We start from the raw sequence: 18,222 nt of genomic DNA, 5'->3' as shown, positions 1-18,222 counted from the left end.
TATAAAAAGTCATCTTCCTATCATTAATTTTTTCTTTTTATTTATATTTTTAGTATCTTAACTAGTGGCCCGGAGCACTGTTTGACATGACCCTTAAAATTATAGTATAAATTATTAACGTGATTAGGATTTGCAGTCGAATTTATAACAGACAAATACAAATAATAACTCGTACAGTACATTTTAAAAAAAAAAAACAAATAGTAGTATATCTTAGTCACAGAAATAGAAACTAGACCTTAAATAAAAAATCTCAAAGGAATAAAACCACACATCCACCTCATAGATTTCAAAATCAGTGATGGAGGAATCTCAACAACTTCATGTAGTTTTTGTTCCATTTCCAACTCCAGGCCATATGATTCCCATGGTAGACACAGCAAGACTATTTGCCAAACATGGTGTTAATGTTACAATCATCACTACACATGCCAATGCTTCAACATTCCAAAAATCCATAGACAGTGACTTCAATTCAGGATACTCCATCAGAACTCAACTTATTCAGTTCCCTTCAGCTCAAGTTGGTCTCCCGGAAGGCGTCGAAAACATCAAAGATGGAACTTCACTTGAAATGCTTGGAAAAATCAGCCGTGGAATATTTATGCTCCAAAATCCAATTGAGGTTCTGTTTAAAGATCTTCAACCAGATTGTATAGTCACTGATATGATGCATGCTTGGACTGTGGAAGCAGCTGAAAAACTAGGTATTCCAAGGATACACTATTACAGCTCAAGCTACTTCTCCAACTGTGCCTTTCATTTTATCATGAAGTATAGACCTCATGATGGTTTAGTTTCTGATACACAGAAATTTACTATTCCTGGTTTTCCTCATACCATTGAGATGACCCCTCTGCAGATTCCTGATTGGTTAAGGGAGAAGAATGCAGCTACACCCTATTTTGAACCAATGTTTCAATCAGAGAAAAGAAGCTATGGAACACTATACAATAGTTTTCATGAGCTAGAAAGTGATTATGAGAAAGTTAATAGAAGTACATTGGGGATCAAATCTTGGAGTGTAGGACCAGTTTCATCATGGGTTAACAAGGATGATGAAAAGAAGGCCAATAGAGGACATACGGAGGAACTTGGAAAAGAGGCAGCATGGCTAAATTGGCTTAACTCAAAGGAAAATGAGTCAGTTTTGTATGTAAGTTTTGGAAGTCTTACTAGGCTAGCTCATGCTCAGCTTGTAGAAATTGCTCACGGGCTTGAAAATTCAGGTCATAATTTTATCTGGGTTGTAAGGAAAAATGGTAGAGATGACGGTGAAAACAGTTTCCTGCAAGATTTTGAACAAAGGATGAAAGAAAGCAAAAAGGGCTATATTATATGGAATTGGGCACCACAGCTTCTGATATTGGATCACCCTGCAACTGGAGGAATTGTGACTCACTGTGGTTGGAACTCGATTCTTGAAAGCTTGAATGCTGGTTTGCCAATGATCTCATGGCCAATGTTTGCTGACCAATTTTACAATGAGAAGTTACTGGTTGATGTTTTGAAGATAGGGGTCCCAGTAGGAGCAAAAGAAAATAAGTTATGGAATAGTGTTAGTGTAGAGGCAGTGGTGAAAAGGGAAGAGATAGTTAAGGCTGTGAAGATTTTGATGGGAAGTGGCCAAGAGAGCAAGGATATGAGGATGAGAGCAAAACAGCTTGGTGGTGCTGCCAAAAGGACTATAGAGGAGGGTGGACATTCTTACAACACCTTGGTTCTGTTGATTGATGAGCTGAAATCATTGAAGAAATCTAAGGCACTTGATGAGAAAGCAAATTAGATAATTGAAATGAAAGATTAACCTTGGTGCTTCAGAGGGTGTAGCTGATGAAGGCTTTGAATATGATGAAACAACATCCAAGTATTTTTCTCCAATGTGTTTTTTTTCTTTCTTTTCTGCATTGATCTGCAGTTCAATAAGACGAAACAGCATCCATTCATTCTTGTGTACTGCAAATCTGCAATGGTGACAAAAGAAGTTAGTTTTTAGTTTTACTTAGCAATTTTCATATTAAGCCATTCATTCTGATGATGAGTTAAAATTTCTTTGGTTATATTGATTCATCACTACAAATATTTTAGTGTGCCATCACTCCACGGGCTATATATTTAATAATTCTGGATTGAGTAAAGTATATGCTAGTGAGAAAAGTTTCGAAATTAAAGTAACAAAGGTTCCATAAGAAGCTATACAATGGGATCACCATAAACCCATAATGTGCTTTAAAACGATTCTCCGAATAAACAAGGAACTAAGAGCTGTACTCTATAGAAGCTGTAATCAATTTTAAGAAACTCAACACAAAAAAAGGCAAGATTTCTTTAATATATAGTTCAAAGTAGTGTCGTGTTAGAGTTCTGTTGCAACATGATTTGTATTAAAAAACTGTAGGAAAGCTGAAAGCAGAGGTCAACTCGATCACACTCCAACATATGAGACAATATCCATAATTAGAATGGTGATTGCAGCTTTGTAAAGGTGTCTTGTTATTGCAGCTTGAAGGAAAGAAACATATCCTTACCGAAGCATTGAAAGCGAGGTGGAGTCTACAAATTGCATACAAGAGCAATAACTCAACATATGTCATTATTGCTTTTAATGCAACAATGGTTATAAACTGTATAAATGGTAAATCTTCCCTAGCTCCCATTGATCAAATAATTCACTATGAAACACCGACACAGACTTGAATCACGACACTAACAAATAAATACCGATAATAATTTGAGAAAATGGAATGACTGACATGTTTTGGACACCGAACATACCTTCAATCTGAAGTGCCGGTGCTTCATAAATAATTGAAGACTTTGAGTTAGAAATGGCTCCAGTTATCCACATTACGAGACAATTAAATGTGATTCTCACAATTTGGTATGTTTAGCAAATAGAGTAGGATCAAGAACTTGGTTGGGGGATGTCACACCTTAGTTTGATCATGTACTTGATTATGAATCAGATTTTTATTTAATGAAAGCTGATGGTCCTGCTTTGTAAGTATGTTTGCATGCTAATTGATAAAAAGCACATGATGAAGTTGGCTCAACAATGCTGTAACTGTTTTTTCCACAAGAAACTACTTTAGACCCTAAAATCACCTCACCAAACCTATAACTAAGAGTCTAAGACTACCCTTTAGCATTTCCATAGCCCAAAGCCCCAAATGCAATTCCAGCTTGATTAGTAAGAAAACCAATAGAGGTTTTCCAAAGTGAGCCAGTATTAAATAAACTTCACTCCATTGGGGCATTTCATCAAACAATACATGGTTAAGTTTATGAATAAGAAAACCCAGAAATACAAGAACAAAAAGCAAAACCAATTATATTGCAGAGATTTTCTTACACATACTGGAAAAGTACCATGTTTCCCTTCCAGCCAGAAGTTAACATCTCCGTTATCCACTTCTGATAGAGGAATGTTCCAGTTCCAATGGCCATGATCTTGGTATATCAACAACTACCTCCACAATTATAGTACACCACCTAATTATTTAATACAGTACTATATAATTTTTTGGTTAAATTGCACTTTTGGCCCCCTAAGTTTCAGAAACTTGCAATTTTGGCCCCTTATGTTTCAAAATAGCACTTCTAGCCCCTTAAGTTTCAGAAAGTTGCGATTTTGTCCCCCTATGTTTCAAAATAGCAATTTTGGCCCCCCTAAGTTTCAGTAGTTGCGATTTTGGCCACCTATGTTTCAAAATAGCACTTTTGACCCCCTATCTTTACCCCTTTTGCAAAAGGTCAATTTTGATCGAGTCAAAGTTGATGTGGCAAGTCACTTAAGTGACTCAGCTGCCACGTCAGCATTTTTTTGTCATCTTATAATTAAAAAAACTAAGAATAAAAAAATAAAAGGAAGAAGTCACGTGCATTAAATTTATTTTTTCACTAACACATATATAATCTCAAATCCTAAATAATTAACCTAATCCTTCGTGACGTTTATTCAAAATGATTTCTCACTATACGTAAAAAAAAAACCCTAATCCCAAAATAGGAAACAATGGAAATTGGAAACCCTTCGTGCTTTTTATTATGTCATTTTGATTATGTTATTTTGATTATGTAATGACTTCTTATATGTAATGACTTGATTTGTTATGTCATTTTGATTTAGAAAAGTGTCTTGAACTTCTATTTTGAATGTAATTTCTTATATGTAATAAGTTTGACTTGTTATGTCATTTTAATTATGTTATTTTGCCTCTGCAGTTTATGCTTAACAGGTTTATATATTATTATGCCACGTCAACTTTGACTTGGTCAAAATTGACTTTTTGCAAAAAGGGTAAAGATAGGGGGTCAAAAGTGCTATTTTGAAACATAGGGGGTCAAAATTGCAACTTTCTGAAACTTAGGGGGCCAAAAATGCTATTTTAAAACATAAGGGGTCAAAATCACAACTTTTTGAAATTTAGGGGGTCAAAAATGCTATTTTGAAACATAAGGGGCCAAAATTGCAAGTTTTTGAAACTTAGGGGGCCAAAAGTGCAATTTAGCCTAATTTTTTATATTTAAATATTTTAAATTAAAATTTTGAATTAATTTTTCTCGCACTTACAAATATAATTTTATGGATTTAAATATGTTTTTAGTCTTTGTAAATATATCAAATTTCGATTTTTAACCTTTATAAAAAATTTCAGCAAGTTTTGATCTTCAAATATTCTCTGTTATGATTTCTAGTCTCTGCTTTTCAGTTAACCCGTGTATGTCATTCGAAATTTTAATTTTTTTTTTTCTATGGTTATGTTTAGTACATTATAAAAATCTCTCTTGCATAAATTTAATTTTTTTTCATAAGGGATGAATTAAATATGAATTTTTAGTTTTTTGCGCTTATAATTCATAAATAATTAATCTTAACTTTTTTTTTTTTATCAAAGATAATTAATCTTAACTTAAAAAATTCTACTTGTCAAAAAAAAAACTTAAAAAATTCTAAATTTTTGAATTCATTTTCCTAATTGTATAAACATGAATAAAAAAAATCCATTCTAAAATATGAAAGTACACAAGAATTGATTAACAAGTAGCAACCAAAAGTTATGTCAAAAAAAAAAGTAGCAATCAAAAGTTGTGGTGGAACCAAAAGTTATTAAAATCTTTTATAGGGACTAAAAATAAAATTCGAGATATTTATAGGACTAAAAAATTTATTTAACCCTATTTTTTCACAGGTTACGACTTAATTGCAATTATAGTCCCTTTATTTTGCTTAATAAATAATTTTTATGCTCTTATTTTTAAATGTACAATTTTAGTTATCGTATTTTTTAATTTTCATGGAATTTTGTTCTTTTTGAAATTTTGAACAAAAATTGATGATGTGACAGATTTTAAGTTAGTCTTATCAAAATTGATATCTCTAGTCTTATCTATTGGCATTAATAGTTGGATTACCGGTTTTGAAGTGCAACTATGTTCAATTTCCTAACGCTCATTTTCTCCTTTTTTTTTTTTTTTTAAGGTGTTGTTAATATGTGCATATAGGGCACATGTTAAGATATCTTAATATAGAAATTTAACATTTAATAATACAAAAATTTAATGCTTAAAAAGTTAAAATTTAATGCTTCAACATTTAATACCTTCTATTTTTGTTTCCTTAACATGTGTCTTTGGTGCACATGTTAACATTCTCCTTCTTTTAATAGATTGATGACATGTGACAACAATAAATACGATGGTTGTAATTTAATGACTATAATTAAATAATTAATTTTTTTTTAAAAAAAAAGGAAAACGCGAGTTAGTGTTTGTCGTTCCATATTCTAAAGTGTAGGAAAATAGAAACATCAAAACAAAAAGGAGTACGACAACATTAAAACACAAAACGGTAAAGTATAAGGTACAATCCTTGTATTAATTCTTTTTCGAGCCACTTTTTCGGCTTTTTCTATTTCGACTTTTATCAAGTTTCTTTTCCTTATTCTTTCCAAAATATCATTTTAAGTTGGAGTCGATTTAAAAGCACACAAAACTCTTCCTACCTATCATTTTTAATAAAACTAAACATAATATTACCCTAACAGTCTTATTTTTTCTGACTGTGCCATTATCCTGCATAGGAGGTTCCACAATTTGAGAAATGACAAGAACAATAGTGTCCTCAGCAACCAGAAGGGGATCATAAACTTGTACAATATGACACACAACTTTAGGAAGAACTTAAACAGTGGTTTGCAACATCACATCCATGTCTACACCGCCAACTATGTTGTGTTCAATTGACAAAAGTGGGTTTGGAACAATAATATCCTCAGCCGTCATAAGGGGATAAAAAAGTGTGTCATCCTCAACTTGAGGAAGAACTGAAACACTAGTTCTGTCATTAACGAGACTATTAAAATTTATGGTTATGATTCCAAGCTTATTGCGTAGGCTCAACTTTGAGGAAAATGACCCAAAACTATTGATGCCAAAGTCACAACATTACATGACAAGAAAAAGAAGAGGAGAAGAAGAAGGTTGAGACCGACTCAATATAAAAACGTTTTGGAAATGTTCTGATATTGTCCCACATGTTAATGCTGTCTTGGGTTAATTTAAATTAAGATGTTCATTGTTAATTGAAAAATGTTACACATGTCCCGAAAATTTCATTCCCGAAAATTCACCGAATGATGTGTTGCAACAATTTCGGTCATTACGTCAGCAGCTTTCAACCCTTTTCTGTGCCTTCTCTCTCGGTTACAATCATTTCTTTTCTACCAAAGAGCTTTTTGTAAAACAATAGTTTTCCTTCTTGTTTACTTCAAAAATTAACCCTATGTTTTGTTGAATCCATATTTTGATTTTATGAAAATCAACGGTAAATTACAAAAAAACTACTTGAATGAAAGGCTGCAAGTGATGCAATCATGGATGGTGTTGCTTCAGGCAACAAGACTATAAATGGTTGTTGCTTCCATGGATGTTGTTGCTTCAGGCGGCAAGACTGCTATTTTTATCAATTGTTTTGGGGCCCACACTCAAAATACACAGTGCATCCATGTTGTAAATATAAAAAGAGAAATAGTGCCACACATACTTTCGGGAGTAATTCGGTAAGCACCACTGTTATTCATTTTGTTACTTTGCTACCTCAAGTTAATGCAAAAGCTAATATAAAAGCTTCAATCGTCGCTTCAATTCAAAGCTTTTTTTTTGATAAAAATGAAATATTTTTTATTGTTTGATAACCTTGTTACTTCTTAATAAACTCGTAATTTAGAAAAAGAATTATAACGAAGACGTACTTGAGGAGAAAAGCAATTATGTACATATTTACGCATCAAACTAACAAAAAATTATTAACTATATCACTATACAACACATTTTTTAAGATGCTTCGAAAAACACATTTTTTAAGAGAATTTTTTTTCATAGTAAAATTGTTTGAATCCCCTGTATGAGATTAACAACATACAAGATTGAATGAATTAATCATTTAGTTATCTTGTCAATTGAGTGCAAAATGCTAAAATTATTTGCTTATAAAACTTTGATAAATAATTTCGCAACGTAAAATCTAGAAGACTACTATAAATTTTTTAATATCTCTTCAAAACTTAGCATTATAAGCAAAATTCCTAATAATACGTATATTATGTATAAATATATGGAGGGGCGTTAATTTTTTTATTAGTATATATAAATATTAGAGGGGTATCAATTTTTGTCTTTACTACTAGCAAGACTAGCAAGATACGGTGAGCTTGCACCGATGTCTTGTACATTTATGTATGCATATGTGCAAAAAGATGAAAGAAAAGAAGAAGAAAATATAAAAGAATAGATAAAGAAAAATAAGAGATCAAATAAATAAGTTATGTTTATTTACAAAATAGTAACTATAAGAATTATAATTTGTCCAAAAGAACTTAAACATTAGAAAGTTTTATGCGATTGTTTATAAAAAAAAGTTATTTGAAAGATAACAAATTCATAAATTTAATAAGGCTATAATTTACAATAATTTTGTCAAGAATAATTTTGTAGTTTTAACTAACACATATATAATATTCATTATCACATGATGTGTATGACTATGTGATCCGCATTTAATACATAAAAAATTAGGAAAAATGAATTCAAAATTCATGCATATAGTGATTGATATAATTGATTGATGATGTTCTTGGTGATTAATATGCATGGAGGTTGGTTAGTGGTGTTTGATATGTATGACTATAGGCCATCTCCAATGCAGATTGCTTAATGCTTAGGTGGAGGTATAAGTTCTCATTCTCAAGTTTTTTTTGCCAGTTGCACTCTGAAGCAACATGAAAAGTGTGTTGCTTATTAATATAATACAATAATTTTTTTTTTGTTGAAAAAAATAAAAACGAAAAAATGGAGCATGTTTCAACTTTCACCAAAGTGTACAGGTTGAATAAAATATTAATAAAAATAAATAAATAATAATAATTGAAAATAAAAACATACTGTATAAATTAGTGGGGTCAAGTATGAGTGTATAAATTAGTGGGGTCAAGTATGAGTTGCTTATTGAAAATTGGTTGACATTGCTTATGTCATATGTGGCAATTTGGACCCACCAAAATTAACTCAAGCAACCAATGTTAAGTTCCCCCGTTGTTGATGCTCTAAGTGTCATATTTAACAATTGTTCAAAATTGAATTTTTAAATTATATTTAATGATACATTATTTGTAGGGATGTAAACAGGACGAAATTGAGTGAGGGTACATTTTCACTCTCTTTCCTATTATCTAAACTACTTTTCATCCGCATTCGCATTTTCTACTTTGAAGAATATTCTTTTCTCATCCTCATCTTCACGGAGGATCCATCAACATTATATAAAACATCAAATTTCTATTATTTTCAATCAAACTTGTTATAAAAAATATTAAAGTTTAATCATATAAAACAAATAAAAAATTATGAGATTATCGTAAGTCTTATAGCAATAATAAGCACACATATAAACAAAATTGATACACATCATGTGTCAAAATATAAATAAATATAATTTACAAATACTTAAATGTTTTTTTTTGACAGAAAAATACTTAAATGTTTTTCATAATAATTTACAAATGTATATAAAATTGATTTTTATAAATATAATGCTTGTGCGGACAGAATTACCAACCATATGGCATGCTATTCTAAAACTACAAGCTACAATTTTTAGTAGAATTAATTCCAACGAAAAAAAAAAACCCAACATGTCAAAAATCCAACAAAAAAATTCCAACGAAAAAAATTAATACTATTTTAATAAAAATTCCAACATGTCAAAATTAATTCTAATCTTCACAATTATAAAATAGATTATCACGTATGTTTCCATGTTCAAAGACAATGTGAACAACCGCATCTTTTCCTTCTTCCATCACATAATAATATAACTAGTAGAACTAGGAGGAGGTGTACACACAATGCCTAATTACTTAACAAAGAAGGAATGGAAGCATTTGAATTGCTTGTACATTATAACCATAGCTTATCGCATTATTATTTTTATAATTTTAATATTATGGGATAAATAGGTGAAAGAGGTGGCATGTTCCCATTTGACCCAAGTATGAGTTAAGAAAGGATAGAGACACTACGGTGTCACTTTCTCCTTAATCCAACACATGAAACTTTTACCTTTTAGGAGGTGGCATTAGTTTTCCCAATTTTATACTTACCATGCCCAAAGAAAAATACGAAAGTGTGAATTGAGTCTCACATCAAATAAAAAATAGATGTTAAACATTTTATAAGTGAAAAGACTCATAATGTCTTTAAGATATTAGATAAAAATGTGTAGTGTCTATCTCACTTATATAGTTATTCAAGTCCATAATGATCTCCGAACACACTCATGACCCAGTAAATGTTACCAATTAATCTTTGTTTTAAATGGTAAACCTTTGGCCTTTTTTCTTGTTGTCTTTTTGCTGTCGACATAGAATTGAAAAACAATGTATCTCAGGCACCGAAAGTACCCTTAATAAATATAAACTCTCCCAAGTACAGAACTACACATCCACTTCAAAGATTTCAAAAGCAACAATGGAATCTCAACAATCACATAACCAATTAAATGTAATTTTTGTTCCATATCCATCTCCAGGCCATATGATTCCAATGATAGACACAGCAAGACTATTTGCAAAACATGGTGTTAATGTTACTATCATCACTACACATGCCAATGTTTCAACCTTCCAAAAAACCATAGACAGTGACTTCAATTCAGGTTACTCTATCAAAACTCAACTTATTCACTTCCCTTCAGCTCAAGTTGGTCTTCCTAACGGTGTTGAAAATCTCAAAGATGGAACTTCCAATGAAATTCTTGATAAAATAACTCGTGGAATAAGCATGCTTCAAGATCCAATTGAGGTTTTGTTTCAAGATCTTCAACCAGATTGTATAGTCACAGATATGATGTATCCTTGGACTGTAGAAGCAGCTGCAAAACTTGGTATTCCAAGGATTCATTTTTACAGCTCAAGCTACTTCTCCAACTGTGCTTTTCATTTTATCATGAAGTATAGGCCCCATGATGGTTTAGTTTCTGATACACAGAAATTTACTATTCCTGGTTTTCCTCATACCATTGAGATGACCCCTCTGCAGATTCCTGATTGGTTAAGGGAAAAGAATCCTGCCACAGCTTATTTTGAACCAATTTATGAATCAGGGGAGAAAAGCTACGGCACACTATACAATAGTTTTCATGAGCTAGAAAGTGATTATGAGAAACTTAGTAGAAGTAAATTGGGGATGAAATCTTGGAGTGTAGGACCAGTTTCAGCTTGGGCTAACAAGGATGATCAAAAGAAGGTGAATAAGGGACACTTGGGGGAGCTTGGAGAAGAGGCTGAGTTGCTAAATTGGCTTAACTCAAAGGAAAATGAGTCAGTTTTGTATGTAAGTTTTGGAAGTCTTACTAGGCTAGCTCATGCTCAGCTTGTAGAAATTGCTTATGGACTTGAAAATTCAGGTCATAATTTTATCTGGGTTGTTAGGAAAAATGATAAAGATGAGGGTGAAAATAGTTTCCTGCAAGATTTTGAGCAAAGGATGAAAGAAAGCAAAAAGGGGTACATCATATGGAACTGGGCACCACAGCTTCTGATATTGGATCACCCTTCAACAGGTGGAATTGTGACTCACTGTGGTTGGAACTCGATTCTCGAAAGCTTGAATGCTGGTTTGCCAATGATCGTGTGGCCAATGTTTGCTGAGCAATTTTTCAATGAGAAGTTGCTTGTTGATATTTTGAAGATAGGGGTCCCTGTTGGAGCTAAAGAAAACAAGTCATGGAATAGTGTTTGTGTAGAGGCAATGGTTAGAAGAGAAGAGATTGCAAAGGCTGTTGAGATTTTGATGGGAATTGGCCAAGAGAGCAAAGAAATGAGGATGAGAGCAAAAAAGTTTGGTGATGCTGCCAAGAGGACTATAGAGGAAGGTGGACACTCTTATAAAAACTTGATTCAGTTGGTTGATGAGCTGAAATCATTGAAGAAATCTAAAGCATTTAGTGATAAAGCAGATTAGATCATTGAATGAAAGAGTAATCTTGAAGCAGATTAATGACCTGATGAAGACTTTGAATAAGATGAAACAACATCCAAGTAATTTTCTCCAGCTTTTTTGTTGCTGTAATCTAGAGTTCAATAAGATGAAACAACATCAAATCATTCTTGTGCACTGCAATGATGATAAAATTAGTTAGTTTTTACCAATCAACTTTCATATTACACTAAGATAAATATATGATGATAAATGTTATGATATATTTGTACCTTTGTAAAGGTCTAGATATAATGGTTCACTTCTCAGTACTCAGATCATTATCCATTATCCATAATCAATAATCAGAATGCTAATGTTTTAATTGCAGTTTGCTAGATAAAGAAGATATAGTAGTGTATCCAATTCTTATCATAAGTATTAAGAGGGAGGTGTAGTATAGAAATTGCATCTAATGCAACAATGGTTGTAAAGTGTATAATTGGTAAATGCTGATATTAAATGAAACTGATGTCATTCATTGGATCCTAAACAGAGTTGACAAGCAATTGTTGTGAGTTAACAGCATTAGTACAACACTAAGGCCCGTTTGCATTGGCTTATTTTTGTGCTTATGCAAAATAATTTATGAAAATAAATAAGCTTTTATGTATTATTCATAAGATTGTCAAGGTAATTTATGAAAAACAGCTTATGAAAATACAATTTTCATTAATGAGAACTTATGAATTAATACAAAAACTTATTTATTTGCACAAACTATTTTTCATAATCTAAAAAATAAGTCAATTCAAACGAGCCCAATTCAATATCATAAAACCAGTTTATTGAGCAATTTTAACAAATGGCGACTTTTAGAATCGTTATTTCTCTCAATCTAAACAACATATATGCAGCAACAAACTAAATTTCTTCAACCTTTTCATGGTGTTTCTTTGAATGTTCAGCACTGGAATGACAATCACCACTTTTATCTTTCTTTTTGTCCCTATCTTTGTCACAATGTTTGTGCTTCTTATGCTCTTTCTCACTTTATGATTTTCCTTCAATTGTTGATGTTTCTCTCTAAAGTGCTTGGTGAGCTGAAATCATTGAAGAAATCTTAAGTGCTTGGTGAGAAAGCAGATTAGATAATTGTAATGAAGGCTTTAAATATGATGAAACAAAATCAAGTATTTTTCTCCAGCTTTTTTCTTTTTGTTATGATTTGTAGTTCAGTAAGATGAAACAACATTCTGTCATTCTTTTGCAGTACAATGACGATAAAAGTAGTTTTTACTAAGCAATTTTCATATTAAGCTAAGAAGAAGATCTGCTGATGAATTAAATTCCATTGTTTACTTTTTCCACCTCGAAATTACATCAGAAATACACATCCGAAAAAACAAAGTATTTTGGATGTGTATTTATGGTAAACAATGCAGAGAATTTTTTCTCCGGGGGGGGGGGGGGGGGGGGGGGGGTGGTGGATAAAGTTTTTGTCAAAAAGTTAAGGTAGAAAAGGTCCCATTTCTCGTCTAGGCATGTTGAAAGCAGCCAAATTCAGAGCATAATCCCATCCCATAAGCCCATAATATGCTTTACAAAGATTCTATGAATAAACAAGGAACTAAGAGTTGTACTCCATAGAAGCTACAACCATAACCAATCTCAAGAAACTAAAGCAAAGTAAAAGCCAAGTTTTGTGTAATACACATCAGATTAGTGTCGTGTTAGAGCTATGGCAAATCTTTGATTTTTTTTTTTTTTTGAGATATTTATGACAAATTAAATTACAATTTAGAAATAATAGAAAATTACTAAAAAAAAATTAAGAATAAACGTGGAATTGACACGTGATATAAAATAACTTACTCTACATATATAATACTATTGATTAGGAGAACAATTTAATAGATGTGATGCTCAACAATTTGGTTTGTCAAGCAGAGAGACTAGGATCAACAATTTGGCTTTATTATGTATAGTTGGTTCTGACTCAAAATTTTAGGTAATGACAGATGATAGTTGTTAGCGGCCAACACTCGGTGGGATTTAGTCCCACAACGGATAGATAGGACTCTTGAGAAGAGTTTATAAAGAGGAGGCAATTCTCACCTTACAAGCCGGTTTTGTAAGGATGAGTTAGGTCTCGATATTCGTGACATTGGTATCAGAGCCTATCGGGTCTATCGTTGGGCTTCCGACATCATTCACGCTTCAGGCCCATTGGGCCGGGATGAAGCGTGAGGGGGGTGTGTTAGCGGCCAACACTCGGTGGGATTTAGTCCCACATCGGATAGATAGGACTCTTGAGAAGAGTTTATAAAGAGGAGGCAATCCTCATCTTACAAGCCGGTTTTGTAAGGATGAGTTAGGTCTCGATATTCGTGACAATAGTTTCCAGGAAAAAAAAAAAGAAGAAGATAAAATGGCCAGGTTTGGTAATTGATAAGTATGTTTCCATGCCCTTATCAGCATTAGTAATTACCATTTGATAAAACATGTGATATGATGGTGGTTCAACAATGTTGATTTTTCCATAACCTGCAAAGTTTGAACCTAAAATCACATCTCCGAACCTATAGCAAACTAAGACTTCCCTTTAACCATATCCATAGCCCAAACACAGTTAAAGCTTGATTAGTAGAAGTACCAATGAAGGAAAATTCCAAACAGATTATCATCTATTCTTTTATTACTCTAGCAAGCATAAGGTTTTTTGAAGAAGCTAAATTAGCCCACCCAAATTGGCACCAGAGAGAATCGAACCTCAAACCTCAAGAGGAGCACATTCCCAGGTCCCAAGCCAATACTAATGCACCAACCCAAATGGGTTCTAGCAAGCATAAGGTTACTAGGAGTTCTCTTAAACAAGGTATGTTCCTACTTCCTATCATACAGTATATTCTTTTCCTCCTTGTGAATTTTTTTAGATGATTAATTTAGGCCCATTATGGCTGAAGTTATGGTTGCGGATCATAATTTAGAACTACTTTTAGGCCAATCACGTGAATGAAATTCTCTGATATATGTTTGAAAACCATTTTCTTTATCTATATATCTCAGGAACAAGGCTTCATCTCCCATTAAGATCTCAAAACAGAAAACTATACATCATCCTAATAGATTATAAAAGCAATGGAGTCTCAACAGCTTCATGTAATTTTTGTTCCATTTCCAACTCCTGGCCATATGATTCCCATGATAGACACAGCAAGACTATTTGCCAAACATGGTGTTAATGTTACCATCATTGCTACTCATGCTAATGCTTCAACATTCCAAAAATCCATAGACACCGACTTCAATTCAGGATACTCCATCAAAACTCAACTTATTCAGTTCCCTTCAGCTGAAGTTGGTCTCCCTGATGGAGTTGAAAATGTCAAAGATGGAACTTCCAGAGAAATTCTTGGTAAAATCACTCAAGGAATATTGATGCTTCAAGATCAAGTTGAGATTCTGTTACAAGAACTTAAACCAGATTGTATAGTCTCTGATATGACTTATCCTTGGACAGTTGAATCAGCTGAAAAACTAAACATTCCAAGGATTTACTTTTACAGTTCAAGCTACTTCTCCAATTGTGCAAGCTATTTTGTCAGAAAGTATAGACCTCATGATAGCTTAGTTTCTGATATACAGAAATTTACTATTCCTTGTATACCTCATACCATTGAGATGACACCTTTGGAGCTAGCTGATTGGATTAGAGTGAAGAATTCAATCACAGGCCTTTTTTATGCAATGTTTGAATCAGAGAAAAAAAGCTATGGAACACTGTACAATAGTTTTCATGAACTAGAAAGTGATTATGAGAAACTTAGTAAAACTACAATGGGGATTAAATCTTGGAGTATTGGACCAGTTTCAGCATGGACTAATAAGGAAGATGGAAAAAAGGCTAATATGGGACACATGGAGAAGAACATTGGAAAAGACCAAGAATTAATAAATTGGCTTAACTCAAAGCCAAATGATTCTGTGCTGTATGTATGTTTTGGAAGCCTTAATAGGCTTTTTCATGCACAGATTGTAGAAATAGCTCATGGACTTGAAAATTCAGGTCATAATTTCATTTGGGTTGTTAAAGAAAAGGATAAAGATGGTGATGGAGAAGCTTTTCTACAAGATTTTGAGGAAAGAATGAAAGAAAGCACGAAGGGATATATCGTATGGAACTGGGCACCACAACTTCTGATATTGGATCACCCTGCAACGGGAGGGATTTTGACTCATTGTGGTTGGAACTCAATTCTTGAAAGCATGAATTCTCGTTTGCCGATGATCACATGGCCGATGTTTGCTGAGCAATTTTACAATGAGAAGTTGCTCGTTGATGTTTTGAAGATTGGAGTTTCAGTTGGATCAAAAGTGAACAAGTTTTGGCTTAACATTGGTGAAGAGGTAGTAGTGCAAAGGGATGATATAACAAAGGCTGTGGAAATTTTGATGGGAAACGGTCTAGAAGGAAAAGCAATGAGGATGAGAGCAAGAAGCCTTGGTGGTGCTGCCAATAGAACTTTAGAGGAAGGTGGGCACTCTTATAATAACTTGATCCAGTTAATAGATGAGCTGAAATCATTGAAGATAGCTAGAGGACTTGAAAAAATCAGATTAGAGAATTGAATTGGTGTATTAATTAATAATGACATTGGGTTAATGCTATTGCTCTAGGAGTTACAGCTGGTAGGTTTTATGAAGCTTTTTTATTTTGTAATAAAATGATCTCAGATTTTATATTGGGCCTAACTCATCCCTACAAAACCGGCTTGTAAAGTGAGGGTTGCCAAAGCTATATAAACGCTACACAGGCCATATCTCTTAGCAATGTGAGACTAAATCCACCCCTTCACACCCAACACAATGAAGGTGTTGGAGGCTGCTGCAATGAAGGCAACTCAAATGCCGCAATTAGGCAGATGGGGCGGACCGCAATGAAGGCGGAATATCCAACACACCCCCTCACGCTCAGGCCTGTTGGATATTCCGCCTTCATTGCGGTCCGCCCCATCTGCCTAATTGCGGCATTTGAGTTGCCTTCATTGCAGCAGCCTCCAACACCTTCATTGTGTTGGGTGTGAAGGGGTGGATTTAGTCTCACATTGCTAAGAGATATGGCCTGTGTAGCGTTTATATAGCTTTGGCAACCCTCACTTTACAAGCCGGTTTTGTAGGGATGAGTTAGGCCCAATATAAAATCTGAGATGGTATCAGAGCCTATCCTAGATCTATTGTTGGGCTTCCCGCATCGTCCACGCTTCAGGCCCATTGGGCCTTCTTAGAAATGGGTATTGGGCCTAACTCATCCTTACAAAACCGGCTTGTAAGGTGAGGGTTGCCCAAGCTATAAACACTTAGTCAGGTCATCTCTCAACCGATGTGGGACTTCTTAACACACCCCCTCGCGTCCAGCGCTATTGGGCTTGGTACGCGGATATAAATGGTAGGTGGCCCGATATCGGGTGGCCCAACGGATCTTGGAGAGGCTCTGATACCATCTTAGAAATGGGTATTGGGCCTAACTCATCCTTACAAAACCGGCTTGTAAGGTGAGGGTTGCCCAAGCTATAAACACTTAGTCAGGCCATCTCTCAACCGATGTGGGACTTCTTAACAATGATGAACAACATTCAAGTACTTATGAAGCTAATAATAATTCTCATGTAACGATCTGATATTCATCTAGATATTTGTTATTACTTGTGTGATTTTTCATTGGTTGATTTAAGTTTTTTGTTTTACCCTATCATTCAAATAATTTGAATATTTTAAAGGGCGAAAAAGTACTCACTTCCTAACTTCTCGATCAATAATTCGCCCAAAACTGGTATTCTTACTGATCAATATAGGAAGTTATAGTTGAGCTCGTGGTTTTAAATTGCAGTCGGGGTTATGATAAACTTAGTAAAACTACAATAGGGATCAAATCTTGGAGTGTAAGACCAGTTTCGGCTAACAAGGATGATGAAAAGTAGGAGAATAGGGGACATATGGAGGAGCTTGGAGAAGAGGAAGAGCGGCTAAATTGTCTTAACTCAGAGCAAAATGAATCTGTACTTTATGTAAGTTTATAAGCCTAACTATACCAGTTCAAGCTCAGTCCCTAGCAGATTCATTGTACTTATAAAGTTTGGACAGTTCTCATCTTATAACCAGTTTTGTGGGATTGAGTTAGACCCTAAATTGAAATTCTAAGATACTTGATGAAATGGCTCACTGCTAAGCTTGCAACATTGATTCATTATCCATAATCAGAATGATGAAGTTTTAATTATAGCTTGGGAAAGAAGACATAACTGTGGATCCAATCCTTGCCAAAGGCATTTGGGAGTGAGGTGGAGTCTACAAATTGCATAGGAGAAGAAACAACTCAATATAAATGGTGAATCTTTCCTATCTGCCATTGATTCCATAATTCAAGATTGCATAGGAGAAGAAACAACTCAATATAAATGGTGAATCTTTCCTATCTTTCCTATGTACCAAAATTGTGTTAGGAGAGTTGTTAACATGACTTTACCACCAGGAAAATAACCCAAATTCGATTCCTAAATCCAATCGGGTGTCAAAAAAAAAAGGATGTCTCGTTACAAACTCGAGGATTAGTTTCATAGTGAGACCAAATGGCCTCTGTTATCCACATTAGTAGACAATAAAACTCAATGCTAGCAATTTGGTTTGCTTAGCCAAGAGAGTAGGATCAAGAATTTGGTTCTATTTGAAAAAGTACGTGTAAAAAGA

The 18,222-nt window shown here is 33.7% G+C and overlaps 3 protein-coding genes across 3 annotated transcripts; all 3 read left to right on the top strand.

The window, feature by feature from the left end:
- Positions 1-233: 233 nt before the first annotated feature.
- On the top strand, positions 234-2,083 carry LOC123892661 (soyasapogenol B glucuronide galactosyltransferase-like). Its single transcript, XM_045942506.1, has one exon. It carries the CDS (start codon positions 302-304, stop codon positions 1,784-1,786), a length of 1,485 nt encoding a protein of 494 aa, XP_045798462.1. The 5' UTR covers positions 234-301; the 3' UTR covers positions 1,787-2,083.
- A 7,810-nt stretch (positions 2,084-9,893) lies between these two features.
- Positions 9,894-12,026, top strand: LOC123891560 (soyasapogenol B glucuronide galactosyltransferase-like). Its single transcript, XM_045941436.1, has one exon. The coding sequence runs from the start codon at positions 10,027-10,029 to the stop codon at positions 11,518-11,520; it is 1,494 nt and encodes a 497-aa protein (XP_045797392.1). The 5' UTR covers positions 9,894-10,026; the 3' UTR covers positions 11,521-12,026.
- A 2,276-nt stretch (positions 12,027-14,302) lies between these two features.
- Positions 14,303-16,212, top strand: LOC123891559 (soyasapogenol B glucuronide galactosyltransferase-like). The gene has a single exon (XM_045941435.1). The coding sequence runs from the start codon at positions 14,617-14,619 to the stop codon at positions 16,105-16,107; it is 1,491 nt and encodes a 496-aa protein (XP_045797391.1). The 5' UTR covers positions 14,303-14,616; the 3' UTR covers positions 16,108-16,212.
- Positions 16,213-18,222: the final 2,010 nt, after the last annotated feature.

This window comes from Trifolium pratense, linkage group LG6 (genome assembly GCF_020283565.1).
Source record: "Trifolium pratense cultivar HEN17-A07 linkage group LG6, ARS_RC_1.1, whole genome shotgun sequence".
In the NCBI taxonomy this organism is placed as follows: domain Eukaryota; kingdom Viridiplantae; phylum Streptophyta; class Magnoliopsida; order Fabales; family Fabaceae; genus Trifolium; species Trifolium pratense.
The sequence above is the reverse complement of the archived record's forward strand: the minus strand, read 5'-3'. Positions and strand labels throughout refer to the sequence as shown.

Coding starts and splice junctions, on each gene's coding strand:
- LOC123892661 (XM_045942506.1), top strand. CDS start 302: ATGGAGGAATCTCAACAACTTCATGTAGTTTTTGTTCCATTTCCAACT.
- LOC123891560 (XM_045941436.1), top strand. CDS start 10,027: ATGGAATCTCAACAATCACATAACCAATTAAATGTAATTTTTGTTCCA.
- LOC123891559 (XM_045941435.1), top strand. CDS start 14,617: ATGGAGTCTCAACAGCTTCATGTAATTTTTGTTCCATTTCCAACTCCT.